General features: G+C 39.6%; 1 protein-coding gene across 1 annotated transcript in view; it reads left to right on the top strand.

Moving 5' to 3' along the window:
* Window positions 1-13,030, top strand: part of EML6 (EMAP like 6) — a 322,870-nt gene that overhangs the window by 248,232 nt on the left and 61,608 nt on the right. Inside the window, exon 24 of the mRNA XM_065890822.1 lies at window positions 11,648-11,736. Coding sequence (XP_065746894.1) covers window positions 11,648-11,736 — 89 coding nt within the window. The remainder of the gene's footprint in view (window positions 1-11,647; window positions 11,737-13,030) is intronic.

The following is a 13,030-nucleotide window of genomic DNA, read 5'->3' as shown; positions in this document are numbered from 1 at the left end:
GATTCTTAACCACTACGCCACCAGGGAAGTCCCTATAATTATTAACTCAAGCCATTGAGTTTTAAGACTGCTGAAGATATATGCTGCCTTCTATTGCCATAGCTATTACTATAGCAAGCCACCACTTCACCTCTGAGTATGGCATGCTGTGTCCTTGCATTGTATCTCCTCCTTACTGCATTCCCTTTTCTCCATCTCCCAGAGAACTGCCCAAGAGGTTTCAAGTAATTTTCACCCTCCATTGGAGGTAGGAAGCTACATTCAGCTCACCTAGAGTTTCTCTGATTTCTCTCAAAACTCCCAACCTACTCCCTACCTCCTCCAAGTCATGCCCACAGATGCCATGGGGATTTGTCTGTTTATTTATGTAACAAACCTAGCTCTTGCCATGTGCAGTCTTAAGCCAGAAAATGTGGAGGATCCAGAAGGGAGTGAGACGTGGTTCCTACTCTCTGCAAAGTTTATAACTTAGTGCGAGAGACATGCTTGTACCTGAACAATATAAGAGCACAGACTGGGCAAAGCAAGGGAGTAAGAAATGGTGGGTCACAAGGGAAGTGGTGAGCAGGGGCTCAGAGTGGGCCAAGCCAGCATTAAGTACCCAGGGTGCAGCATCCGTTCTCTAGGGTGGGTCACTTTTAAAACCCATCCCGGGGATTTGGCTGATGTTGGAGTCCGGGGCAGATTTGCTTTGGAACAGGCAGGGTCCCAGCTTTCAGAGAAATTTTAGTCTATTGTGGTAGTAAGTGGTGTCTCTGAGGAAAGAGCTCCCAGGGGAATCCATGGAGACTTCATAGGAGTGACCTTTGAGATGGATCTTGAAAGGTGAGTAGAAGTTCACTAGATGGCGACATCTGAGACGAGCGTCCCAGGCTCTGAAGGATCAGGGTGTGCCACTATGTGGAGGTGGGAAGAAGAACGGGGGATTAAGAAACAGTAATGCTGAGTGGCTGAGGGCGGGAAGGGCAGGGAATGCAGAAAGGTCAAGACAGCAAATAAAGGAACCTCAAGCTAGGAAGTTTAACCCCGAACTTTATCCTGTAGGCATTAGGTAACTCTGAGGGATTAGAGTGAGGCATTCCCTACCATCCTGGGGAGGGTGAGTGAGGCTGGAGTTAGAAAGCAACTAAAATAAACCAGGAGAAAGAGATGATGAGGGCCTTGACCAAAAAGGGGTTATTTCAGAGATGCCAGAATATTTTATTTCACGTATTTCTTGAAGTAGTGGCCGGAGACTGATCCTTCTGCCTGGCAGGGATTTACTTGTAGCTGTACTTGCTGCACCAGAATTTGGACTTAAGTGTTACAACCCGCAGGCGTTTTACACAGTGCAATAGATGGGAAGAAGGCATGCATGTCATTTATTGTGAGAGGTGCAAGTCCCAAGAAGGGCCAAGGGAAATCAGATAAGTTCCTCTCACTTTCACGTCAGGACCATCCAGATACAGCGCTGAGGGCTTAGGCTGGCATGTATGATCAAGCAGGACACTGGCCTGGGAGACATCTAGGAACCAGTGAGGTCCAGGGGGTGAATGGAAGCAGCTGCTTCTCACCCACCTTCTTTGATATTCTATGCTTTATCATTCTTTTAAAAAGCAAGGACTTAAAAAAAAAAAAAAAGCAAGGATTTCACCCTATTTGTTCTCTGGCTAACATCCCTAGATATGCCCCTTTGTGAGAAAGCTTTAGAACAGTGAGGGTCATCTTTATGCATATGTAGAATAGAGTGTAGTGAGTTTTATTTAGAACCCAACACACACACACACAACACCTGACATAATATGTGAATCCCACCACTATGTTGACCATTAGGGGGTTAAAACCAATTATTATTTATGCTTTATGGAGTGAAGGACCAAGAGAAATTGGGGCATAGGAAGAATATGTTTTGATTGGGAAGATTTCTTTAAAATTATTTTTAATTGTGGTAAAGTACACCTCGCATAAAATTTACTCTTAACCATTTTGAGTATAGAGTTCAGTGGCATTAAATACATCCACATTATTGTGCAACCACCATCCCCATCCATCTCTAGAACTCTTTTCATCTTATAAAATTGGAACCCTATACCCATTAAATAGTAATTCCCCCTTCTCCATCCCCCAGACCCTGACAAGCACCATTCCACTTCATGGCTCTATGAATTTGACTATTCTAGGTACTTTATATAAGTAGAATCATACAGTATCTGTCTTTTTGTAACTGGCTTATTTCATTTATCATAATGTCCTGAAGGTTCATCCATGTTGTAACGTGTCAGAATTACTTTCCTTTTTAAGGCTGAATACTATTCCATTGTGTGTACATACCACATTTTTTTTGTTTCTGCTTTATAACAAAGTGGATCAGTTATACATATACATATATTTCCATATCTCTTCCCTCTTGAGTCTCCCTCCCACCCACCCTCCCGATCCCACCCCTCCAGGCGATCACAAAGCACTGAGCTGATCTCCCTGTGCTATGCAGCTGCTTCCCACTAGCTATATACCTTACCTTTGGTAGTGTATATATGTCCATGCCTCTCTCTTGCTTTGTCACACGTACCCTTCCCCCTCCCCATATCCTCAAGTCCATTCTCTAGTAGGTCTGTGTCTTTATTCCTATCTTACCCCTAGGTTCTTCATGACATTTTTTTCCCTTAAATTCCATATATATGTGTTAGCATACGGTATTTGTCTTTCTCTTTCTGACTTACTTCCCTCTGTATGACAGACTCTAGGTCTGTCCACCTCATTACAAATAGCTCAATTTCGTTTCTTTTTATGGCTGAGTAATATTCCATTGTATATATGTGCCACATCTTCTTTATCCATTCATCCGATGATGGACACTTAGGTTGCTTCCATCCCCAGGCTATTGTAAATAGAGCTGCAACGAACATTGTGGTACATGACTCTTTTTGAATTATGGTTTTCTCAGGGTATATGCCCAGTAGTGGGATTGCTGGGTCATATGGTAGTTCTATTTGTAGTTTTTTAAGGAACCTCCATACTGTTCTCCAGAGTGGCTGTACCAATTCCCATTCCCACCAACAGTGCAAGAGTGTTCCCTTTTCTCCACACCCTCTCGAGCATTTATTATTTCCAGATTTTTTGATGATGGCCATTCTGACTGGTGTGAGATGATACCTTATTGTGGTTTTGATTTGCATTTCTCTAATGATTAATGATGTTGAGCATTCTTTCATGTGTTTGTTGGCAGTCTGTATATCTTCTTTGGAGAAATGTCTATTTAGGTCTTCTGCCCATTTTTGGATTGGGTTGTTTGTTTTTTTGTTATGGAGCTGCATGAGCTGCTTGTAAATTTTGGAGATTAATCCTTTGTCATTTGCTTCATTTGCAAATATTTTCTCCGATTCTGAGGGTTGTCTTTTGGTCTTGTTTATGGTTTCCTTTGCTGTGCAAAAGCTTTGAAGTTTCTTTAGGTCCCATTTGTTTATTTTTGTTTTTATTTCCATTTCTCTAGGAGGTGGGTCAAAAAGGATCTTGCTGTGATTTATGTCATAGAGTGTTCTGCCTATGTTCTCCTCTAAGAGTTTGATAGTGTCTGGCCTTACATTTAGGTCTTTAATCCATTTTGAGCTTATTTTTGTGTATGGTGTTAGGGAGTGATCTAATCTCATACTTCTCCATGTACCTGTCCAGTTTTCCCAGCACCACTTACTGAAGAGGCTCTCCTTTCTCCACTGTACATTCCTGCCTCCTTTATTAAAGATAAGGTGACCATATGTGCGTGGATTTATTTCTGGGCTTTCTATCCTGTTCCATTGATCTATCTTTCTGTTTTTGTGTCAGTACCCTACTGTCTTGATTACTGTAGCTTAGAAGTATAGTCTGAAGTCAGGGAGCCTGATTCCTCCAGCCCCGTTTTTCGTTCTCAAGATTGCTTTGGCTATTCGGGGTCTTTTGTGTTTCCATACAAATTGTGAAATTTTTTGTTCTAGTTCTGTGAAAAATGCCACTGGTAGTTTGATAGGGATTGCATTGAATCTGTAGAGTCCTTTGGGTAGTAGAGTCATTTTCACAATGTTGATTCTTCCAATCCAAGAGTATGGTATATCTCTCCATCTATTTGTATCATCTTTAATTTCTTTCATCAGTGTCTTATAATTTTCTGCATACAAGTCTTTTGTCTCCTTAGGTAGGTCTATTCTTAGATATTTTATTCTTTTTGTTGCAATGGTAAATGAGAGTGTTTTCTTGATTTCACTTTCAGATTTTTCATCATTAGTGTATAGGAATGCCAGAGATTTCTGTGCATTAACTTTGTATCCTGCTACTTTACCAAATTCATTGATTAGCTCTAGTAGTTTTCTGGTAGCATCTTTAGGATTCTCTATGTGTAGTATCATGTCATCTGCAAACAGTGACAGCTTTACTTCTTCTTTTCCGATTTGGATTCCTTTTATTTCCTATTCTTCTCTGATTGCTGTGGCTAAAACTTCCAAAACTATGTTGAATAAGAGTGGTGAGAGTGGGCAACCTTGTCTTGTTCCTGATCTTAGTGGAAATGCTTTCAGTTTTTCACCATTGAGGATGATGTTGGCTGTGGGTTTGTCATATGTGGCCTTTATTATGTTGAGGAAAGTTCCCTCTATGCCTGCTTTCTGCAGGGTTTTTATCATAAATGGGTGTTGAATTTTGTCGAAAGCTTTCTCTGCATCTATTGAGATGATCATATGGTTTTTCTCCTTCAATTTGTTAATATGGTGTATCACATTGATTGATTTGCATATATTGAAGAATCCTTGCATTCCTGGAATAAACCCCACTTGATCATGGTGTATGATCCTTTTAATGTGCTGTTGGAATCTGTTTGCTAGCATTTTGTTGAGGATTTTTCCATCTATGATCATCAGTGATATTGGCCTGTAGTTTTCTTTATTTGTGACATCCTTGTCTGGTTTTGGTATCAAGGTGATGGTGGCCTCATAGAATGAGTTTGAGAGTGTTCCTCCCTCTGCTATATTTTGGAAGAGTTTGAGAAGGGTAGGTGTTAGCTCTTCTCTAAATGTTTGATAGAAGTAGCCTGTGAAGCCATCTGGTCCTGGGCTTTTGTTTGTTGGAAGATTTTTAATCACAGTTTCAATTTCAGTACTTGTGATTGGTCTGTTCATATTTTCTATTTCTTCCTGATTCAGTCTTGGCAGGTTGTGCATTTCTAAGAATTTGTCCATTTCTTCCAGGCTGTCCATTTTATTGGCATAGAGTTGGTTGATCTTTTGTATTTCTGCAGTGTCAGTTGTTGCTTCTCCTTTTTCATTTCTAATTCTAATGATTTGAGTCCTCTCCCTTTTTTTATTGATGAGTCTGGCTAATGGTTGATCAATTTTGTTTATCTTCTCAAAGAACCAGCTTTTAGTTTTATTGATCTTTGCTATTGTTTCCTTCATTTCTTTTTCATTTATTTCTGATCTTTATGATTTCTTTCCTTCTGCTAACTTTGGGGGTTTTTTTGTTCTTCTTTCTCTAATTGCTTTAGGTGCAAGGTTAGGTTATTTATTCGAGATGTTTCCTGTTTCTTAAGGTAGGCTTGTATTGCTATAAACTTCCCTCTTAGAACTGCTTTTGCTGCATCCCATAGGTTTTGGGTCGTCGTGTTTCCATTGTCATTTGTTTCTAGGTATATTTTTATTTCCTCTTTGATTTCTTCAGTGATCACTTCATTATTAAGTAATGTATTGTTTAGCCTCCATGTGTTTGTATTTTTTAGAGATCTTTTCCTGTAATTGATATCTAGTCTCATAGCGTTGTGGTCGGAAAAGATACTTGATACAATTTCAGTTTTCTTAAATTTACCAAGGCTTGATTTGTGACCCAAGATATGATCTATCCTGGAGAATGTTCCATGAGCACTTGAGAAAAATGTGTATTCTGTTGTTTTTGGATGGAATGTCCTATAAATATCAATTAAGTCCATCTTGTTTAATGTATCATTTAAAGCTTGTGTTTCCTTATTTATTTTCATTTTGGATGATCTGTCCATTGGTGAAAGTGGGATGTTAAAGTCCCCTACTATGAATGTGTTACTGTCGATTTCCCCTTTTTATGGCTGTTAGTATTTACCTTAGGTATTGAGGTGCTCCTATGTTGGGTGCATAAATACTTACAATTGTTATATCTTCTTCTTGGATTGATCCCTTGATCATTATGTAGTGTCCTTCTTTGTCTCTTCTAATAGTCTTTATTTTAAAGTCTATTTTGTCTGATATGAGAATTGCTACTCCAGCTTTCTTTTGGTTTCCATTTGCATTGTCTCTAGGTCTGAAGTGGGTTTCTTGTAGACAGCATATATATGGGTCTTGTTTTTGTATCCATTCAGCCAATCTGTGTCTTTTGGTGGGAGCATTTAGTCCATTTACATTTAAGGTAATTATCGATATGTATGTTCCTATTCCCATTTTCTTAATTGTTTGGGTTCCTTATTGTAGGTCTTTTCCTTCGCTTGTGTTTCTTGCCTAGAGAAGTTCCTTTAGCATTTGTTGTGAAGCTGGTTTGGTGGTGCTGAACTCTCTCAGCTTTTGTTTGTAAAGGTTTTAATTTCTCCTTCAAATCTGAATGAGATCCTTGCTGGGTAGAGTAATCTTGGTTGCAGGTTTTTCTCCTTCATCACTTTAAATATTTCCTGCCAGTCCCTTCTGGCTTGCAGAGTTTCTGCTGAAAGATCAGCTGTTAACCTTAATGGGATTCCCTTGTGTGTTATTTGCTGTTTTTCCCTTGCTGCTTTTAATATGTTTTCTTTGTATTTAATTTTTGACAGTTTGATTAATATGTGTCTTGGCGTATTTCTCCTTGGATTTATCCTGTATGGGACTCTCTGTGCTTCCTGGACTTGATTAACTGTTTCTTTTCCCATATTAGGGAAATTTTCAACTATAATCTCTTCAAATATTTTCTCAGTCCCTTTCTTTTTCTCTTCTTCTTCTGGAACCCCTATAATTCGAATGTTGGTGCATTTAATGTTGTCCCAGAGGTCTCTGAGACTGTCCTCAGTTCTTTTCATTCTTTTTTCTTTATTCTGCTCTGCAGTAGTTATTTGCACTATTTTATCTTCCAGGTCACTTATCCGTTCTTCTGCCTTAGTTATTCTGCTATTGATCCCATCTAGAATATTTTTAATTTCATTTTTTGTGTTGTTCATTGTTGTTTGTTTCATCTTTAGTTCTTCTAGGTCCTTTTTAAATGTATCTTGCATTTTGTCTGTTCTATTTCCAAGATTTTGGATCATCTTTACTATCATTATTCTGAATTCTTTTTCAGGTAGACTGCCTATTTCCACATTTTGTTTATCCATTCATCCATCGGTGGTTACTTGTGTTGACTACAACTTTTGGTTATTGTGAATAATGCTGCTATGAACAGGGTGTACAGTTCTTTTGAGTATATGCCCAGAAATGAAATTTCTGGAAAAAATGATAATTCCACTTTTAATTTTTTGAGGAACCACCATACTGTCTTCCACAGCAGCTGCACCATTTTACATTCCCACCAGCAGTGCACAAGGGTTTCAACTTCTCTGCATCCTCACCAACACTTGTTATTTTCTGTTTTGTTTCGTTTTTGATAGTAGGTATCCTAAATGGCGATGAGACGGGACATTGCACTTGTATTTACATTTGGGGAAGGTTATTTTTTTTATTCTTCAAATGTGTTGTAGGCCCTCTGTCAGATGTAGAGATATAAAGAGGAATTAACTCCGGATGGTAAGAATAAGCCCTTGGTGGGGATCGGTGGGCTGCCACCATAGAGGGACCTGGGCGGAGGTCGGTTTTAAGGTCCTCGGTGTGGATCCATCACTTTGCAGGGAGAGAGGCAAACCTCACTATTTCCATAATTCTGCCCAAAGCCAGAGTCTGTGGTCCAACTAGCACATAGGGCGATAGGAAAGACAGAGTAAGGAGGCCAGGGTCTTTAAAAAGCCACTTTTCGGGCTTCCCTGGTGGCGCAGTGGTTGAGAGTCCGCCTGCCAATGCAGGGGACGCGGGTTTGTGACCCGGTCCGGGAAGATCCCACATGCCGCGGAGCGGCTGGGCCCGTGAGCCATGGCCGCTGAGCCTGCGTATCCGGAGCCTGTGCTCTGCAACGGGAGAGGCCACAACAGTGAGAGGCCCGCGTACCACAAAAAAAAAAAAAAAAAAAAAAAAAAAAAGCCACTTTTCCTCTCATCCTAAGTGGCCCCTTCAGTTAGTTAAGAGGATCAGACCAAATGGTTTCTGTGGCCTGAGAGGAGAACAGAATATTTTTGATTTTTAGGGAGGAGTTATGCCATCTGGAGAATAAGAGCAAGTGTACCCGTGAATCTTCCCTGGTTTAACTCCAATTTTGTTGCCATGAGACGTGTGTTATATTGATATTCTTCTGCTTCTGATCTCCCAGTTCCTAAAATGCCTACCCTCCAGCATGTGCCAGGCTGCCTCAAGATCAGCCTAGCTTTTCACAGCAGGGCCTCGAGGGCCTACAGAGGGAAGGGAGCAGAACTTAGATGCAGGGATCTGTTTCATTCCTTTGATCTTGTCAAAAATAGTGAACACACTTGCCAGAGCCAGCTGGCTCGTCAGGGGTGGGGAATGGCACAGCCGCCAGCCTCCGCAGCCTTCCGTGTCCATGGCAACCTCAGGTCCCAGGAAGACTGAAAAGCTCATCGGGCTTCTGCAGGAACAGCAGCTACCCCTGAATAAAAGCTCCTGCACAGAATGCCTGAGAAAGAAAAAATATAAATGGAAAGAGAGGAAACATGGAAGGGTATTTTCTCGCTGCTGTTAGTTCATTTCCAGAAATATTAGGACTGTAAGATCTTTTACCAACTAACAGTTTGAGCCATGATAGGACATCTCATTCCCATTTTCACTGCAAATGCCCTGATGTGTTTGGTTTATTTAGTACCAATTTTGGAATTGTTCTAACTTGTAAATTCTATAGCAACTGGGGTGACATGTATGAATCACTCTGGATTATAAAGCTCTAGGCACCTGCAATATGTGTGATTTACTGTACCTGCTTAGTGATGGGGACGGCTATCTCAATTCTCTTATTCTGTGTGAATAGACATTTCTAGTTAATAAAAATGTGAGGGTTCTAAAAGAATAGGGTTACTGTTATTCAGGGGCAAATTATACTTTTTGCTCTTTGCTTCTGCTCCTGTCTTCAGAATATTTCCGTGGTTATATATTACAGAGCAGCAGGCAGTGGAAAAAAAGGAGTGGTGACCTAAATCGTTCCTCTGTGCTTCAAAAAAAAAAAAAGAAAAATACAGTTTAGTAACAGTAGTAAAGAAAATTTGGGGGGGGGGGGGAAACACACCCATAATTCTACCTTCCTAACACAAGAAAAATTGATTTTTTAAAAATTTCTTCATATCCTTGATTTCAGAAACCCACTCAAGCCAGCTTAAATTTAAAAATAAGAATAAAGAATGACTTTATTGGAAAGATAGGGATATTTCGTAGAATCCAAGAGCAGGAAGCCACATCTCCCAAGAACTGGCTTTAGGAATGAATCAGAAAATGCCTAGAACCCAGCCAGGGAGCTCCCCTCTCCTCCTCTCCTGCTCTGAGGCAGCCCATCTCAGTGTCCACTGCTCTCCTGGGTCTGGTGCCCACTTGTGGCCTCTCTCTCTGCACAGGCCGGCTTTCCCTAATTCATTTGCACAAGACCCACTTTCTGTTGCCCCCAAATGCCACCCCCAGTCCCAAAGGCTACATCTCCTCCCAGCAAGGCACCCACTGATTCAGTCTAAGATTCCAGTTTCCCAGGAGAGAGAATTTGACTGTCTAGCCCAGTCTCCAGCCTGGTCGCTCCTGGGTCAACGTCCACCTCCAGAGTGCAGACAAGACCGCAGGGGCCCAGCCCACGGTGGAGGGCAGTTCTCAGGGAAGGGTGTGGGCTTGGTAGGTACCCATAGGTGTCTGTGGAGCTGCAAAGCATTTCTGGTGCTTGCAGAAGTGGTTTTGTAAACATTCCTGCAGTCAGAAAACACTGAGCTATTTTTATAGTTTTGGGGTTGTTTTTAAAGTAAAGTATGATCTTTGAAACTGTGGTGTAAAGTGAGTTGTTAGGATTATCCGAGAGCTACAATCCTTTGAGTTCTCTTAGTATCGATATCATGGCCAAAAATATCTAAAATTATCTATATTCAAAGAATGTTTTCATTGAATCTTTTAATCCTTTTCCCACTTCCTTTGTTATTTGCAGTCACTCTTGAGAATTCTAAAAGTATACTTTGCAGATATATCTAGTTCATTGGAAAAATATTGATTACTCATTTTCATATAATGCTAAATAGCCAAAGCTGATTTAACTCCCTTTTTTCTTTTCTGATTTGTGTATGTTGAGCCATAAAGTCCGGAAGACGGGCCCATTTCAGAGAAAACGTTTTCGAATTTACTTGCTCCTCACAGCCAAGGCAAACCCCCTAATCACTATTTTATAACTCAGCAAACTGGAAATGATCCAGGTTTCATTTAGGAAATGAGAGAACCTTGTTTTTAATTAGTCATTTAGAAACAGACCTGCAACTCCTGAAGTTTAGCCAAACTAGATTTCAGACCTAGGTGGTACCCACTTAAACTTTAAAGAACATGATGTAACACGGAGTTCTTATTTTGCTATTATTTTTACCACGAAGGACATTTCAAGGCTACTAGATATAAATAGTTATGCAAGAAAGAGAGAGTAGGAAACGTTAGTGTGCATATGTACACTGAATTATTTGCAGATGAAATGTTAGGATATCTGATGTTTTCTTCAAAGTAATCTGGGGTGAGGGAATGAGGAGGTTCCTGCAGCAGGGCCAGCCATGTGCTAATAACCATCGAGGCTGGACATTGGCCCCATAGGGCTTCTTTATACTATTACTTCCATATATGTTTGAGATTTCCCATCGTTTAAAACATGCTGAAAAAATACTAGAAAGTAGATCTTTAGAGTCATTTAAATTTTCAAGCCATAAAGGATCATTGATATGATAGGAGGAGAATTAAGAAATCTAATCTTTTTCAACATTAATCAAAATGAGTCCAAGATTTAAAATTTACATCAGACCGAAAGACTATTTTTGCTCAACATTTTGTTTTGGGGAAAGTCTCGGATTTCTTTATAAATTTTCAAGTAAAAAAGGACGGGGGAAATGGAATAAGCATTTACAGTTTGTTTTATGTGTCCTTGTCTTCCTGTTTCTAAATGTTAAAGGGCAAATTTAGAATTTATATCCTAGTAAGCACAAACGCTTACGAGGTTCTTGCTTCCAGTGCCATAATTCTTGCCAAAGCAGTTTGCTTTTACTACATTTCTGTGCTAGGAGGCAACAGGGGAAAAGAGCAAGAAAAAAAATTTTTGTCAGGCTTTGGAAAAATAGCTATTTTCAATGCAACAGAGGAAAACACAGCAAGCTTGATTCTTCTAGTTTTGAAGGATGTTCAAGGTCAGATTTTATGAGGTTCATATTTTTAAAAATCATAGCTTTGGAGTTTGTACCTTGCCATGTAATTGTCTTTACATGCACTTCTGGATCATTCAACATATATTTACTCAGTTTATGAGACGTTGATTAAAATGAATCAGAATAGTTGCAATCATGCTCATCACTTTATAACAAAAAGATAAATGCAGAGTTTAATTGTCTTCCTACTTTATTCTATCATAACAGGGAAATTACTGCAAGTTAATTCAGGTGCCAAAGAACAACTCTTTTTTGAAGCTCCAAGAGGCAAACGGCATATAATAAGACCTTCAGAGGTAACAGTTAGACACAAAGCTTTTTAAAAAGTATTTCATGAAAATTTAGTATGTGCCTTTTAACAAAACCTATCAATTATTATTCACTAATATCAGTTATAGTTTGTGTATCTTTAAGCTTGACCATTTCTTAAATCTGCCTGCTTAGCCTGGTTTCCTACTTTCTGAGGACATATGGATTTACTATACCACAAACGTAGCAATGCATAGTTAGCATTCTGCTTAATTTTTCTCTGCCAGAAGACAATGACTGAGCTAACAATTTGGATGCTACATATTACTTACCCATTCTACATGTCCTGTCATTTTATGCAAATCTTTTTATGAACGTAAAGTTTTGAAACGTGCTTTCTCAATGGTTACTGTTTGTAATAGTAAAAATACCTTCTACAACAAGAGAAATTATTTTTCAAAACAAAACATTCCACAACCTGACCATCCTAATGTAGCAAACTGTTCCCTTTTTCTCTATTTTCCTCGTGCTCTTAGCCACATACACCATTTTTTAATTGCTGAAGTCAAAGCCTAGATAAAATTTTTGAATCCATGAACTAACACCTTCCTAAAAGCTCTTCCTAAAGGCTTGCTGCTTTTGTCTTTCAGCCTGCACAGTGCTTCCATGTAGTGAACCCTGATGGCCAAAGAGTCATTGCCTGATTAGCACTAAGGACATCCTTTTAGTCCCAGGAGACAATCGCTCTCATTTTTTCGCTATGTAACCTTCGATGAAAGAAAAGGAAATATTGCTTCCTTAGAGGAAAAAGGGTCAAGGGTATGCCACTGAGGGACAGGCGTCTTCCTCTCTCTAGCTTCAGTTAGCCAGTAATATAAACAATCCCGGTATTCTAATGTACTCCCAGAGACATCTGGACTCATGTCCATTCATAATATTTTCATTGTTTCTAAAGGAAATATATGTGCAGTACATAAGAAACCCAAGTTGTTATGGGTGATGGCATTGTATTAATGGAAACTGTTAATGGATCGATTGATCTCACTCTCCAACTCCAGTTTATTTATCTTTGATCAGTCTTCATTTTAACTTATTTTATATGGGGAAACTTTAATAGCCTTGAGTAAGGGATATTTTAAGTTATGTCATTCCTTCACTGAACATCTGTGGAATGTGCCGGGCACTTCATATACCTATAATCCAATCCTCACAGCAGCCTCGCCTGATAACGTATCAGTCTCATTTTACAGACAGGGAAATTAAGGCTCCAAGAAAGTAAAAGGACCTTGGAGCTGTGATCCTAGCCTAGAGGGGTCTGCGTGTGACTTCACAGCCTAGACA

Source organism: Phocoena phocoena, chromosome 14 (genome assembly GCF_963924675.1).
Source record: "Phocoena phocoena chromosome 14, mPhoPho1.1, whole genome shotgun sequence".
NCBI classification, from domain to species: domain Eukaryota; kingdom Metazoa; phylum Chordata; class Mammalia; order Artiodactyla; family Phocoenidae; genus Phocoena; species Phocoena phocoena.
This window is presented reverse-complemented; position numbering and strand designations above follow the sequence as displayed.